The 17,422-nt window shown below is 39.7% G+C and overlaps 1 protein-coding gene across 2 annotated transcripts in view; it reads left to right on the forward strand.

Moving 5' to 3' along the window:
- Positions 1-17,422, forward strand: part of NALCN (sodium leak channel, non-selective) — a 270,915-nt gene that overhangs the window by 97,344 nt on the left and 156,149 nt on the right. For both annotated transcript variants that reach the window (XM_055426858.2, XM_088842841.1), the window contains one exon: positions 11,541-11,708. In XM_055426858.2, coding sequence (XP_055282833.1) covers positions 11,541-11,708 — 168 coding nt within the window. The remainder of the gene's footprint in view (positions 1-11,540; positions 11,709-17,422) is intronic.

A 17,422-nucleotide genomic window follows, 5' to 3' on the forward strand; every position in this document is an offset into this window, starting at 1 on the left:
TTCTTTGGAACTCTGCTTTCAAATGGGTGTATCTTTCTTTTTCTCCTTTGCCTTTAGCTTCTCTTCTTTTCTCAGCCATTTTAAGGCCTCCTCAGACAACCATTTTCCCTTTTTGCATTTCTTTTTCTTAGGGATGGTCTTGATCCTTGCCTCCTGTACAATGTCACGAACCTCCATCCATAGTTCTTCAGGCACTCTGTCAACCAAATCTAATCCCTTGAATCTGTTTCTCACTTCTACTGTGTAATCATAAGGGATATGATTTAGATCATACCTTAATGTTCTAGTGTTTTACCCTACTTTCTTCAATTTAAGTCTGAATTTTGCAATAAGAAGTTCTTGATCTGAGCCACTGTCAGCTCCCGGTCTTGATTTGATGACTATATAGAGTTTCTCCATCTTTGGCTACAAAGAATATAATCAATCTGATTTCAGTATTGACCATCTGGTAATGTCCATGTGTAGAGTCTTCTCTTGTTTTGTTGGAAGAGGGTGTTTGCTATGACCAGTGCATTCTCTTGGCAAAACTCTGTTAGCCTTTGCCCTGCTTCATTCTGTACTCTGAGCTCAAACTTGCCTGTTATTCTGTTAATATATGATATTTGTTTTTCTCTTTCTGACTTATTTCTGACTTACTTCGCTCTGTTTGACAGACTCTACGTTTATCCACCTCACTAAAATTGACCCAATTTATGATCATGCTATAAGAAATTGCAACAAAATTTCAAATGTTCTAATATTGTAGAGTTCACTGATACTATTTAAGGGTATAGGTAGCATCCAATGCTAGTTGAAAAATCCTTGCTGTTCTTTTTTGTATATAGTACTATTTTTAAAAATAAATTTATTTTTTTATTTATTTTGACTGCAGTGGGTTTTCATTGCTCTGTGCAGGCTTTCTCTAGTTGCAGCGAGGTGGGTCTTCCCATTGCAGAGGCTTCTCTTGTTGCAGAGCACAGGCTCGAGGTACACGGGCTTCAGTAGTTGCAGCTCAGAAGTTGTGATGTGCTAGCTGAGTTGCCCCGAGGCATGTGGGATCTTCCCACACCAGGGATCGAACCTGTGTCCTCTGCTTTGGTAAACGGATTCTTAACCACTGTGCCACCAAGAAAGTCCAATAGTACTATTTTTTAATTTAAAAAATCAACAAGAGAGATTGTTGTTCAGTCACTGAGTTGTGTCTGACTCTTCGCTGCCCCGTGGACTGGAGCATGCCAGGCTTCCCTGTCCTTCACCATCTATTGGAGTTTACTCAAAGTCATGTCCATTGAGTCAGTGATGCATCCCACCGTCTCATCCTCTGTCGTCCCCTTCTCCTCCTAACTTTAGTCTGTTCCATCATCAGGCAGGGTCTTGCCCAATGAGTCGGCTCTTTGCATCAGGTGGGATTGCATGGTAAAATATGCCACATGCTATCTTTCTATTAATTGTTGCCCACTTCCCAAACCACTGAAAGTAAATTTGATTTTCATCAACAACATAGTAGAGATTTAGTTCACTTAAAAAAAATAGATAGGTATCACTTTATTCTTGAACTACTGAAACATTCAGAATTTGTTCCACATCTCTTAATTGATGAGGTGTATCTGAGTTTCCCAAAGCGTGCTTGATCTTTATTCCAATCACATTATCTCTTTTCTTTGTATCAGAAACTTCTACACAAGTCAAAGTGGTTACTTTCAAATGAATGTGGATAAGTCATTGTAATCACACTTAATTTTTTAAATAAAATATTCTCTTTTTAAACGAATTGATAAAGCTGGTTTGGGCTTAAGCCCAAAGTCAACAGACTTTTTCCTTGAAGAGCGAGACAGTAAACATTTCAGAACTTTCAGACCACGTGTCCTCTGCTTCAGCTACTCAACTCTGCTACTGCTGTATAGAAGGGAATGTGGCCTCAGAGTGGCTGTGCGCCAGCAAAACTTTCTTTACAAAAATAAACAATGAGCTTAGTTTTGGTTTAAGCTGTAGAAACTCCATCTGAGCCACCAGGGAAGCCTCTAGAAACATAGAGCATGTCAACTAGCATCCCTTTGTGTTGACTTCAAATATAGTAAGACTAACAACATAATAGCTGCCATTTTTTTTTTTAGAAGTTGCATTATGTTGCCAAGTGCTTTAAAGGAATTCATTATCTCTGTTAGTCCTCAAAATGGCTATAATAACAGCAATTCAAGTTTATGGACTATAATGATACAGTTTTCAAGGAAATAGCATTATGTAATATTTTATAAAGTTTATTTTTAAAATAGATCACCAGAGGCCATGAGCTTTCACAGAAGTGATTTCTTGAGTTACTACATATTCCAGAATAAATTATTTTGAAAATCCAAAATAAATCATTAAGAGTCAACTTGCAGTCTAGAAAACAGTCTTTAAGCATAAATTTAGTTGCTTAGCTTCTGTTGAAAGGCTGGGACCTTGTTTAGTTACTTTGGTTTAATTAACCTAAATAGAATTAGTTGAGAAACAGGGAAAACTTTTCTTTGCTTTTGAGGCTCTGCATAAACATAACGGTGTAAAGATTTACTTTCTTTTGGAAGTTTTCATTTTGCATTTTGATCTAAAATAATCCATTGTCATTACTGTTATACACAAAATCACATTATTATACATTAATATAATGAGCATAATTATATTTTACAATGTATAAATGTATTTGTATTTACTAAATTTATTAATACACTTTAATGATATATAATTTATATTTATTAAAATTTATTAATTTTATTAATAAATAATAAAACTTGAACAGTACTTAAACAATGCTTTTGCCTGGTGGCTCAGATGGTAAGGAATCTGCCTGCAATGCAGGAGACCTAAGTTCAATCCCTGAGTCAAGAAGATCCCCTGGAGAATGAAATGGCAACCGACTCCAGTGTTCTTGCCTGGAGAATTCCAGGGACAGAGGAGCCTGATGGGCTACAGTTGATGGGCTCTCAAAGAGTTGGACACAATTGACTGACTGACACTTTTTCTTTTCATTATATAAAAACATGTAAATATATCTGTATATCCACCAGATTGTACATTTAACAGAAGTTTATCAGCACAGCTTTATGCACAGATTAAAAATTTTAACAGAATCCCCCTTTTAAGAAACTTGTAAATTGATGAGAGCAAGAGAGAACAATGAAGTTCTAAGAGCATGCCCCTGTTTAATTTCTGGTCAAGGGACAGGTTTACATCATTTAGAACTCCAGGGTGTCTCTTTGGTTTCCTGTTTTTCTCTGATTGTTCTGTGTTTTGAAGCAGAAGGCCTTTCATCAAAATGGACTCATTTTGCCATCTTACAGAAAGTTATCTTTCCTAGCAACATGGTTTGTATGTTCCTCTGAAGACATTTGGGTTTATGATATTTGTTAAAATGAAATTAAGTGAAAGAGCCATTTATTTTAGTTCCAACAGAATCTGACACCTGTGTTTCAGCTCATTAATCACAAGAAGTGACTAAATTATGAAAACAACTCATCTTATTCTCCCAGCAGTCTTTCATATTATCATTGGGTTTAATTTCATCTTCTGGGGAACTTTAATTAAATAAGTTTCTCTTGACTATAGCTTTTTCATGTGTTTCTAAAGGATTTGAGCAGTATCTTGTTAGGAAAAAAATAATACAATAATGACATTTTTGACTATTCAATGATCCATCTCCAAAGTCTGCTCTTTAACTGTATAGAGAATTGAAGGTACACCATATACTAAGAGTAAGTGATTTACCGACACCTCAGAATGATGTGGGTCATCATTTATTTGAGCGTTACTTAACTTGAATTTCATTTAGGAGAATAGGGGGACCTGAATTGTGTTTCTTGTGAGTTTTATGCTAGAGTCTTGTGATAAATGTGCATTCATTTTCTAATGAATATCCATCATGTTTCTCTGAAATTATGAAATAAAGTTTGCAACACAAATCTTGGATAATATATTTGAAATATCTTTGCACATATGGGCAGTATCTCTGCTCTTTTATCTTCTCAGACCTGTGTATCACAATCAGCTCATTTATAATTTGTCACTGATCAATGTTCATACATTATTCATGGAATTAAAAGGGCAGAACAGTTTCCATTGTTCCATTTATATTAAGCATGTCATTTTCCATTCAGTTATTTTTCTCCTGAGCTTCAGAAATTTGGCCATCAACTTTTTGTCTTACTGCTAGCCTCACAAATCCAATTATAAGTTCTTTTGGAAAACAAGCATTTTAAACTAATTTCTTGTATTCTTCATTCTAAAAAAAAAATCTTTCACAAGTTCTGTGCTGTCACTGTAAAACAAATATAATAATGTTTCTTAGAACAGTAACTCCTGTCATTTTTATTTAATTAAATTTATTTCATTTTATTTAATTTTCATTAAATTTGCATTCCCTTATTGATAATTTCCTTGAGGACAAGAGGGCTTGTTATAGTAGGTATTAGATAGTGTATTTATTAGTATAAGATGAAAATTTGGAAAATAAATAATAAAATGTGGTATTTAAAAAACTCATAAAACCTGCATTCCTGAAAATGTTAGTTAAACTCTGCTATGGTAACATCAAACCTGATTTATCTGTATAGCATAAATTCTCAAGAGGGGGTGGAAAAAACCCTTAAGGGGATAAAACTGTTCTTGGAGAGGCAAAAAACACCTACTCTTTCCATATATAAAGCAGAGTTCAGTTCAGTTCAGCCGCTCAGTCACATCCGACTCTTTGCGACCCCATAAATCACAGCACGCCAGGCCTCCCTGTCCATCACCAACTCCCAGAGTTCACTCAAACTCATGTCCATCAAGTTGGTGATGCCATCCAGCCATCTCATTCTCTGTCGTTCCCTTCTCCTCCTGCCCCCTATCCCTCCCAGCATCAGAGTCTTTTCCAGTGGTTAGTTAGATATGTTTATATTTATAACATATATATGCTAATAAAAATTCTGTATGATGTAGTGATTAGAAACAAAATATCTAGAAAAGGCTCATGAACGTGAAAGTCGCTCAGTCGTGTCTGACTCTTTGCGACCCCATGGACTAAAAAGTCCATGGAATTCTCCAGGCCAGAATACTGGAGTGGGTAGCCTAGCCCTTCTCCTGGTGATCTTCCCAACCCAGGAGTTGAACCAGGTTCTCCTCCATTGCAGGCGTATTCTTTACCAACTATGCTGTGCGGTAGGTCCTGATAGCTCAGTTGGTAAAGAAAAAAAGGCTCAGGGGGTGGTTAAAAAAGATTGCAAATCCCTGATATAGGAAAAATTGTAAGAAGAAAGAAATATTTTGGTGTTTTCTTGTATTGTTTTCAAGTTTCTTCAAGTAACGTGGCAACAGTGTTTAGGAAAAGTTTTAGTATCTTCCCCTGGAAAATCGTGCCTTCCCTCTTAAAAAGGCAAGTTTCACTGATGGTATAATGTCCTCTGAGGATTTGAGACAGAGGAAAGGTCCTACTGTGACCTTCTCAGGGTGAGGCCTGCCGAGTTAGGGGCCAAGGTCAGCGGTGCTCCCAGACTAGGGGTAATGAAGGGGAGACTCCCAAAGGTTGCAATGCTGACTGCTAAGGATTTGCAGAGGACCTGGAGATTGTCATACTGAGTGAAGTGAGTCAGAGAAAGACAAATGTCATATGATATCACTTACACATGGAATCTAAAAAATGGTACAAATGAGCATATTTGCAAACAGAAATAGAATCACGGCTGTAGAAAACAAATTTATGGTTGCCAGGGGGGAAGTGAGGGAGGGATAAATTGGGAGATTGGGAACTTCCGTGGCGGTCCAGTGGTTAAGACTCCACACTTCCACTGCAGAGGGCATGGGTTCGATCCTTGGTCGCAGAACTGAGATCCCACGTGCTTCATGGCACAGCACACGCACACACACACAAACTAGGAGATTGAGATTGACATTTGCACACTACTATATATAAAATAGGTAACTAATAAGGACCTGTGTGTATAGCACAGGGAACTGTACTCAATACTCTGTACTGACCTATATGGGAAAAGAATCTCAAAAGAATGGATATATGTATATGTAAAACTGGCTCCCTTTGCTGTATATCTGAAACTAACACAGCATTGTAAATCAACTTGTACTTCAATAAATTAAAAAAAAGGTTTGCAGTAAACCTCTGAATTGGGCACATGCTTAGATGATGCTTTGGGGGAGCACTTCCATGTAACTGGACTCTGCAAATAACTTGCCAGCCCCCTTCCTTTTGTATGGCCAGCACTATGGCTGGTAAGTTCCACGCTGTCCAGCAGCTGTCGGTGTTGAGTTCATTGACTCAGGTTGGAGCCATCCATTGAAAGGAGCTCACTAAAATCGCCTCCTCACTGCTTCTGCCCTGATTATTCCAAACCCTTATCTTCTGCTGAATTGAAATCCAGTGCTAAACCCTCTAACTGACACTGGCAACTTAATTTTCCTAAATCCCTTCTGCAATTCCTGACATAGTTCTCCCCTTTGCCAGAATAACCCATAATTACGAGTAAGTTCAACATATTTTTATGTATCATACTGTTCCATGAAATTTTCGGACTTTGGGACTAATACTATTTCTTGGAGAATGGGATGCCAGCTTCCCTGGTGGCTCAGAGGTTAAAGCGTCTGCCTCCAATGCGGGAGACCTGGGTTCAATCCCTGGGTCAGGAAGATCCCCTGGAGAAGGAAATGGTAACCCACTCCAGTATTCTTGCCTGGAGAATCCCATGGACGGAGAAGCCTGGTAGGCTACAGTCCACGGGGTCGCAAAAAGTCGGACACGACTGAGCGACTAAACAGAACGGAACGGAACAATTCACAGACAGTGTTAACAGTGTTCATGTTATATTAACATGAACATTCACAGACAATGTAACCAAGGCATTTGCTCCCAGGAGAATTGGAATCAGGAGTTCTAGTAGGAAATCTAGTAGGAAAATCATTAGGAATATGGTTGTTTATGCATTATCACATATCACATAATAATTTGCTAAATCATTTTTAGTGCCTTTTAGTGGCTTTGAGTTAGACAGGGCTGTGGTCCATATGATCAGATCAACTAGTTTTTTGTGATTATGATTTCAATGTGTCTGCCCTCTAATGCCCCCTCGCAACACCACTGTGGAAAATTATGAAAGAGATGGCAATACCAGACCACCTGACCTGCCTCTTGAGAAACCTGTATGCAGGTCAGGAAGCAACAGTTAGAACTGGACATGGAACAACAGACCGGTTCCAAGTAGGAAAAGGAGTACGTCAAGGTTGTATATTGTCACCCTGCTTATTTAACTTATATGCAGAGTACATCATGAGGAACGCTGGGCTGGAAGAAGCACAAGCTGGAATCAAGATTGCCGGAAGAAATATCAATAACCTCAGATACGCAGATGACACCACCTTTATGGTAGAAAGTGAAGAGGAACTCAAAGGCCTCTTGATGAAAGTAAAAGAGGAGAGTACAAAGGTTGGCTTGAAGCTCAACATTCAGAAAACGAAGATCATGCCATCTGGTCCCATCACTTCTTGGGAAATAGATGGGGAAACAGTGGAAACAGTGTCAGACTTTATTTTGGGGGGCTCCAAAATCACTGCAGATGCTGATTGCAGCCATGAAATTAAAAGACGCTTACTCCTTGGAAGGAAAGTTTTGACCAGCCTAGATAGCATATTAAAAAGCAGAGACATTACTTTGCCAACCAAGGTCCGTCTAGTCAAGGCTATGGTTTTTCCCGTGGTCATGTATGGATGTGAGAGTTGGACTGTGAAGAAAGCTGATCGCTGAAGAATTGATGCTTTTGAACTGTGGTGTTGGAGAAGACTCTTGAGAGTCCCTTGGACTGCAAGGAGATCCAACCAGTCCATTCTAGAGGAGATCAATCCTGGTTGTTCATTGGAAGGACTGATACTAAAGCTGAGACTGCAATACTTTGGCCACCTCATGCGATAAGTTGACTCACTGGAAAAGACTCTGATGCTGGGAGCAATTGGGGGTAGGAGGAGAAGGGGACGACAGAGAATGAGGTGGCTGGATGGCATCACTGACTCGATGGACATGAGTTTGAGTGAACTCCGGGAGTTGGTGACGGACAGGGAGGCCTTTCGTGTTGTGGTTCATGGGGTCGCTAAGAGTTGGACACAACTGAGCAACTGAACTGAACTGAACTGAGTGGCTTTGAAAAGCACATGGTTTTCCCACCAGGCGAATAATAATGCACAGGGATCCAACTGCATATTTGTTATAAATTATGATCATTTAAACAGATTGTTCCATCTGTCTTTTGATAGCAAATGCAAAGTTAGTAAAGTGGTTAATTGTATTTATATATAATTAGGCAATCTATTCAAATGTATTTCAGGCATTTATTGGTAGTTCCCTGATTTAAAAAAAAAATTAGAAAAAAGAAAAGGTCACTTTGATATGAATTAGGTTCCTTCACTTGTAATGAAAGTCTGAAAATACAGGTGAGGGAGAGGTGGACCCTGGGTACTGGCCGCTGCTCCCTCTGTTAATACAGCTGCCGAGCCATGCTGCAGGAAGCCTTCAAGTGGACCCATGGAGTTTCAGTTTCTCCACGACTCTGCCAAGATGCCTGGAGGAGGAGACAGCTGCTGGACTTCCTCCTTGTGCTGTGGGGCCCAGGCTGAGAAGCCAGGGCTGGAGATTAATTGCCTCTTGTTGGGACTTGTGGCCAGGATCTGGGTCCTCTGGCCACATGAGGCCGACCCTGCAGAGGAACTGTGGTCCCGGGAGACCCAGAAGAACCCTGTTGATCTCTGAGATCCGGGCAAGGAATCTCCCGAAGAGCTGAATTACTCCCCGGAATGGATTCCACCCTCCTGGGATGGAATCCTGACACAAAGCAGCTTCTTCCTTCTTGCTGTTGTCCAGTCACTAAGTTGTGTGCAATTTGCGACCCCATGGACTGCAGCACGCCAGGCTTCTCTGTCCTTCGCCATCTCCCAGAGTTTGCTCAAGTTCATGTCCGTTGTGGAAGTGATGTTATCCAACCGTCTCATCCTTGGCGGTCCCCTTCTCCTGCCTTCCCCCTGCTGCCCAGCCAAGGGGCCGTAGGGTTTTAGGTCATTTATCACCAAAAATAATCTCACCACTGCTGAGAGCATTAAAGACAAATAAGCAAAACATATAGCAGTGAGCAAGCAAAGAAAAATATTTGCGCACAAAGGGACTCAGAAACTGAAGATGGAACTTGAAATCCAAGATGAATATGTACAGAAATTTCCTAGTCAAGTAGAATGGATGGCCAAAGAGAGAGTCCTCCCACCCCACCCCGCCCAGTGTCTCAAAGATAGTTAATTAAGGCAAAAAACAGACCTTCTGAACTTTGACTAACATTTTCCAAAAAATGAGCTGAAAAGGGCATGGTCGCTGATGGGAGCTAATTACATGAGAGAAGAGTGGGCAAAAATAAAGAAATGGTAGAAATCAAGAGGGAAAATCAAGAGTCTAAACTTGATTTTGGAATAATAGGAGTCCCTGAAGGACAAAGGGAATGGAAGAGTAATAATAAACGAGAGAAGAAAATGCTCCTAAACTGAGGCGTTTCTGTCCCACTCTGCAATTCCATGGACTGTAGCCCACCAGGCTCCTCCGTCCATGGGACTCTCCAGGCAAGAATACTGGAATGGGTTGCCATGCCCTCCTCCATGGTTCTGACCCAGTGATCGAATCCATGTCTCCTGCATCTCCTACATTGACAGGCACGTTCTTTACCACTGGCTCCACGTGGGGCTCGATAAAAAAGCAATAATTACTATTCAAGAATCTAGAATTGGTACTTCCCTAGCAGTCCAGTGGTTAAGACTGTGAGCTTCTAATGCAGAGGGTACAGTTCAATCCCTGGTTGTGGAACTAAGGTCGTGTAAGCTGCGTAGTGTGGCAAAAAAAAAAAAAACCACTTTGGTGGATGATCTCCGAGAAAGCAAAATTTAGGAAGAGGTGTGGTATCACTAGGAGTGGGGGTGAAAGATGGATACTATGCAGTTTGTAGGTTGGTAAGGGTGTGAGGGACGGAGAAGGCAATGGCAAGCCACTCCAGTAGTATTGCCTAGAAAATCCCATGGATGGAGGAGCCTGGTAGGCTGTAGTCCATGGGGTCGCTAAGGGTCAGACACGACTGAGCGAGTTCACTTTCACTTTTCACTTTCACACATTGGAGAAGGAAATGGCAACCCACTCCAGTGTTCTTGCCTGGAGAATCCCAGGGACGGGGGAGCCTGGTGGGCTTCCGTCTATGGGGTCACACAGAGTCGGACACGACGGAAGTAACTTAGCAGCAGCAGCAGCAAGGGTGTGAGGGAAGAGTGAGCAAGACCTTTTGTGCAGGAGAGGAGCTTGCAATTATTTAATTTGGATGCAATAATAAAAAGGTATAGATTAATATATGACAGTCGAACATTAAGCTGGGAGATTAGAAAAATAGAGTCTAAATAAGGAAGGAAAAAGACATTAACAACGGTTTGCCCAAGCCAGAAAAGACAAGAAAAAGTTAAAAGATAAATGTCAATGACACACAATAAACTAAAAACATAAGACTAGGTATAACTTTGGCACGCTAAATGTGAGAAGGCTAAATTTTCCTGTCAAAAATCATAGAAAATATGCCCTTACAGGAGAAATGGTTGATTACAGACTGGGGCAAAGAAGGTTCAAGATTTTTTTTAAATCATAGAAAATATGATCATGTTTAAACACAAAATAAATAGCTTATTGATTCTAGGAAACACATAGAACGTGGTCCCCAGAAGTGGCTGAAAATCATTTATAAAATTATTAAGAGTGACACCTAAAATATTAAAACATTTAAAATGCTTAGCAGAATATGCAAAAATTAGAGGAATATTCTCAAGGTCAAAAAAATGTTTTGATGTGAATGCAGACCTCCCAGGGGACACTAGGGCCAGTAGCTGCCCTGAGGGTGTTTGCATGTTCTTATCACCTAGAAAGTGCCATACTAAGAGCTGTATCCTGAACACAAGGCGGGGCTATATAGCATCAGGACGCATGAGGTCTTTATCTCTGTGAGAGAAGGAAAATGTCCCTCCCTCAAAAGGAAACCATGAGGAAAACTTAAGCCATAATCCTGACTCCAGAAGAATAGAAAAAGAGTGCGCTTTACTGAAAATCAGTCAGCATGTGCCCGCCCACACGGGATTGAATCTCAAAGTCACTTTACTTTCAGGTCTGGGAAATGTCCACTGAGAAGTTGATTTAAAGGGGTACCAAATTTATAAGATACCTCATGTCGCCTGGTCAACCAGTTCTTTCTGGGGTGGGGAGTAGGGGGAGGAGTACTCTAAGTACAGGTCTTGAAAATTTAGAGGAAGTGAATGAAACAGTTAATACGTTTACGTGTTTCTCAGATCACTGAAGATACATTTGGTCTGTGATGTTCTAATTGGTGTGTTTTAAAACCACCTTTTTAATAAAATTTCATTCTAGATTTTTATATAACATCTTCTCATTTTTTATGCCAGTAGTGAAAATTCATGCACTAACAAACACATGACATATTTTGAAATAAATTGCGGGTTGATTTTAATTTCACTCTGTTTTCCTCTAGGTGGCTTTTACAGTACTTTTTGATTTGGAAGCACTTCTGAAGATATGGTGTTTGGGATTCACTGGATATATTAGCTCATCTCTCCACAAATTCGAGCTGCTACTCGTAATTGGAACCACTCTTCATGTATATCCAGACCTTTATCATTCTCAATTCACATACTTTCAGGTAATACACATAACGCCTGTTTTTCTTTAGAATTATTTTCTTTCCAGAGAACATACATGCATTCTAACAACTAGATATTACAACAACCTTAGTAACTACAAACTTGAGATGGGCTCAGTGGCATCTTTAATGCCAAAAATAGCACGTTCATAAACCGTGGAGACTTCCTTGGTGGTTTGATTCCTGGTCAGGGAACTAAGATCTCACGTGTGCTGGTATAACCAAAAATAAATGAAGTAAATCAAATATAATGGACTTCCCTGGCAGTGTAGTGTTTAGGACTCTGTACTTCCACTGCAGGGAGCACAGGTTCAATCCCTGGTCAGGAAACTAAGATACTACATGTCTCGTGGCATGGCAAAAAAAAAAAAAATTACTGTTTATAAACTCCTAAAAATTCATAGTAATAAATAGAGATGTTTTTCATACAGTTCATAAAAAGTTAGCACAGTGCAATAGACATACATATTTTATATTCATATAGGTATTATTATCTGAGCATGCATATTAAATTTTGAAATTGATATGAGTTTATGATTTTAATTCTAAGAGTAGATCTCCCTTCTTAATAAGCCTAAATTTGTTTGCTCAACAATACTTAAAATTGTAATAATAAAAAATAAAACTTACCTTTACAGAGTATAGTCATACTTTATTATTTAAAAATGCCTATAAATTTCTTTGTGATGATTAAATTATAATATCTGTAATTTTTCTTTTATAATAACTGGGTATCTATTGTTTTAAGTGCATTATATTGAATCGTATTACTTCATAATTGTTCAGTAAACAAAAATGAGTATTAATGTTAAATGCTTTGTTGAACAATAGCCATGTGCTGAGTGATATTTTAAATACTTGGTCAAAATATATGTATATTGGATACCCTAATTTTAAAAATCTCAAATATAGTCATCTTCTGAGTGAAAATTTGGCCATTTATATAATTTATCATATAAATATCAGAAGTTGCATTGTTTTCTTAATAGATATTTTAAAGAGTTGGAGAATTAAATGGCAGTAGAATTTTAAAGAAACTATGCAGAGAAAGAAGATTCTGATTCGTTAGATGAAAGAAAATGCATTCCAACTTCACTGACAAACTTATTTATTGGTGATACCGAAGCCGTCATATTCAGAGCAGTATTAACTTCGACTGCCGGATTGCAACCTGTAACTGAATACTTCTGATACCTAGAAGAAAGACATGAAAATACAATTCACAAAAACGAAAAACATACCCCACAAACACACATAAAAAGCTGAGTCTCCAGTAATCACAGCCAAGCATATTAAACTCACAGAGGGCATCGTGGTTCGAGCTTTCAGTGCTGTCAACATCTTTGAACGAAAATCCCTTGTCACTTGTTGGGTTATATCCTCAGGCTTGGTTATCACAAGTGAGATGGCTGGGGCAGGAGACATACATGTTTAAAACTCTTGATACAAAATATGCTTTCCAAGCATGTGTCATTATATGCTCTTGGGCACTGCTGTCTAGATTCACAGAATCAACATGCACATTTAGTACCTAATGTTAGAGAATCATTGTACATAATTGCAGAAAATATGACTCATAGTCAAAGCTACAACATACCTTTTTTATAAACCTATTAAATTAACCAAATTAAGAAAGACATTGATGCCTCTTTCAGCAAGGATACCATATAAAATATATTCAGGGCTTGCTTTAAAATTGTTAGCATTTCTCTCAGATCATTTTTCATTGAAAAGTTACAAATAGGTCAAAGTTTTGCAGACAAAGATATTTAGTCTAGGATTATTGATGAGAGAAAAAAATGGGAACTGTTTAAGTGATAAATGTGAGGAATAGCTTGGTAAGTCATATGGAAATTTGACCACAAAAATGATTATGATGAAAATAGTGCTAAAGAACCCACCTTCCAGTGCAGGAGACATAAAAGATGTGGGCTCGATCCCTCCGTCAGGAAGATCCCTTGGAAAAAAGCATGGCAACCCACTCCAGCATTCTTGCCTAGAGAATCCTATCGACTGAGGAGCCGAGTGGGCTACAGCCCATGGGGTCACAAAGAGTCGGACATGACTGAAGTGACTGAGCTCACATAGTAACTTAAAGATATGATTGTTTTATTTACATATAAAACAGTATAAAAGTATATATCAGGTATAGCTACAAATCCAGCCTATAAAAACATATGTGGTTTATATATGTTTATAAAATACCTATAAATGAAAAATGGCTGGAAAGAAATAACCCCAATTATTACAAATTGTTAATAGTCACCATCTCTAGGTTCTTTTCTTCTAGTTTGTTTTACACAAAATATCTAAAATCGGTATGCGTGACTCTAATCGTTGTATATAGATATAGACATATAGCTATAGAAATGGTCACATAATGCCTGGTCAGTGAAGTTTGCATTTTTTTTTTTTCTGGCCATACCATGCAGCTTGTGGGATCTTAGTTCCCCAACTAGGGATTGAACCCAGGCCCACAACAGTGAGTGCACAGAGTCCTAAGCAGTGGACCGCCAGGAACTTCCCAAAGTTAACAATGTTAATGCCTATATAATTTGTAATAGTTTAACTTTTTGTTAGTAGTTGAGTGATTTTCATTTGTCTGTCTGTATCCATGGCCAAGTTTATATTTTTCTAATGAGATCATTAGACACTGCTTCATTTATTTTGTGCCGAAGAGATAAGTCTCTCAAGAAGCTTAGATGTTTCGGGATTTTTGCAGATTCACAGATGGGGAACCCGCTGTCCTGAACAGATTGGCTCTTTATGGGCTGACTTTGGTCTCCCTGGTTGGTCCTCACGCTTGCTTCTCATCGAAGCTGACCTTGCTTCATTATGTTGGCAGCAGTTCTTCCCAGAGTGGATGCCACATTTTTCATGTTTAAACAAAGTCAACATTTGAGTACAAAATGTCTCCCTTTTTATCCATCATCTCTGAGAGTTGATATTCAGTGGAGTTGCTCAGTCGTGTCCGACTGACCCCATGGACTGCAGCACTCCAAGCTTCCCTGTCCATCACCAACTCCCGGAGCTTGCTCAAACTCATGTCCATTAAGTCGGTGATGCCATCCAACCATCGCATCCTCTGTCGTCCCCTTCTCCTCCCGCCTTCAGTCTTTGTGTGCAAAACGTCTCGCTTCTATCAGTTTTCTCTGAGAGTTGGTATCACCCATCTATTTATCCAGGTGGCATTTCCGAACCACCTCCTATGTGCCAGGCACAGTTCCAGACCTTGAGGGAGAGAGGTGAACAAGACAGAGAAGATCCCCACCTTGGGAAACTTGCATTCTAGATGGCAAACATTTCACGTACAAGTACATGAAAGGAACAGGAGTGCTGGAGATGCGATTCAGAAGGAGCAAGCAGGGTGAAAAGGAGAAGCTGTGGGGTGAGGGTGCTGTTTTGGCTAAGTTTGTCCAGGGAAGCCCTCTTTGAAGAGGGGACATTGGGGCAGAGAAAGAGCGAATCTTGAGAAGGTCTGTGGGGGATGCATTCCAGGTAGAAAGAACCACGTGACACCTGTCTTGAGGGGAACGTGTGCTTGATGGAGTGAACAGAGGCAGTATTGTCCCACTGAAAGTCACAGAATCTTTACAGAATGGTGAAGAATCTGCCTGCAGTGCGGAAGACACAGGTTCGATCCCTGGATCCGGAAGATCCCCTGGAGAACTGAATGGCAACCCACTCCAGCATTCTTGCCTGGAGAATTCCGTGGACAGAGGAGCCTGGCAGGCTGTAGTTCATGGGTTGCAAAGAGTTGGACACGACTGAGCGACCAACACTTTCACTTTCATTTCTGGTTCTGACATAGCAGGGTGAGGACACTGGCTGGCATTTTTTGTGCACCTAGGGTGTGCAGACACCCTGCCGAGTGCATGGTTCCATTTGTTTCTTGGTAGATAGAGAATATACGTGTAAACTGCTGTCCCTCGAGATTGAGTAACTCACCAAAGATCACATAACCAGCAAATGGTGGAAACTCATTCCCAAGAAGTTTAATCTCATAGTTCACATTCTTCTATTTTAAAGACTTTTTTTTTTTTTTGATGTGGACCATTTTTAAAGTCATTATTGAATTGGTTACTATTCTGTTTCTGTTTTATGGCTGTGGGGCTCATGGGATCTTTACTCCCCGACCAAGGATCGAACCCACATTGGAAGGGAAATTTTAACCACTGGAGCCTCAGAGAACTCCCCGCAGTAGTTCATGTTCTTAATCATGCAGTTTTTACAGTCGTGCCATGGCTATGCATTCAGTCATGTCTGACTCTCTGCAACCCCATAGGCTGTAGCCGGCCAGGCTCCTGCATTGGCAGGCAGATTCTTTGCCACCTGGGAAACCCAACTTTTACAATATCTCACTATTAATCAGCAGGGTGACTTTTAGTGACAGACTTAGAAATGTGACCAAGAAAATATGCTTTAAGAACAACCACAAAATGTCCTACCGTGCTTATCTTTGAATGTTTGGTGTACTTTATTTCGTATCTGTTTTAATACAGAATCCAAAGGCTTTATTGGGTAGACAGAGTGAAAAGCACACTTATCCTCAAAAAAATGAAAGGCGTAATTAGAGTCACCAATAAGGATTCTGCCTTGCCACAATGCAGGCTTACCCCCTCTGAAAACGCTGATCAAATCACCAGTGTGGGAATTGTGTTAAGTTCTATTTCTTCCAGCTAGTGAAATATTAATTTATCAAAATCGCACAGATGTACATAGGCTGTTTTCATTAGAATTTGGGACAAGATTCAGAATTGCTTAGGCAGTCTTTTAAATATGATTTTAATTCAAGTGGAGAAAACACAGGGTACTGTGAGCAATAGATCAGTTAAATTGTTCCTGTGAACTTTCCTGGACTCAGCTGCTTAACGATTAGATAGTGAATCATTTATGTCTGAGAATAAATAAGTCTGATAAATATGTAAATCTTTTTGTATTATTATTCTGGATGTTAATATGAGTGTCACTGTTTTAATAGTTCTTATGATAAAGCTGTTTGTTATTTGCAAAAATGACCCAAGTGTAATATGCTCTGGTTTGAAAGTCCATGTTAAAAATTATAGTGGAAAAAATTGGTCGCTTAAACATGCCTGTGGTATAAATGTTTAGTTTGAACAATATTACTTCTCACATAAATTTTTTTCTTTATGTGTGTATTGTGTGGTGGGTGGGTGTTCAGTCGCTCGGTCAAGTCTGACTCTTTGCGACCCCACAGACTATAGCCCACCAGGCTCCTCTGTCCATGGGATTTCCCAGGCAAGAATAGTGGAGTGGGTTGCCGTTTCCTTCTCCAGGGGAATCTTCCCGACCTAGGGATCGAACCCATTTCTCCTGTGTCTCCTGCACTGGGAGGAGTTAGGTTCTTTACCACCGAGCCACCTGGGAAGTATTTTAAATGAGCATGAATGAAATCTACATTTTGTCAGCTTCTTTAAACACTTGTCCATTAGTTGATTAGACACGCAGCTACAGTGCTCTGCAGACAGCAGGAGTAAGATTCACTGTCAGTGTGTGTGCAGGGTAAGTCGCTTCAGTCGTGTTCGACTCTTGGATACCCCGTGGACTATAGCCCACCAGTAGTTCCTGTTAATTCAGAATCTGGTGGTAGGAGATAAGTGTGACTTCAGAGATGGTCAATTCAGAGGTTACTATGGTGTCTCTGGGACTCGGTCCATTTCTCCCCCCACCTTTTTTCTGTGTTGGTATAATGC

This window comes from Moschus berezovskii, chromosome 13, assembly GCF_049115385.1.
Source record: "Moschus berezovskii isolate FMDL1 chromosome 13, NW_MosBer_1.0, whole genome shotgun sequence".
Classification (NCBI taxonomy): domain Eukaryota; kingdom Metazoa; phylum Chordata; class Mammalia; order Artiodactyla; family Moschidae; genus Moschus; species Moschus berezovskii.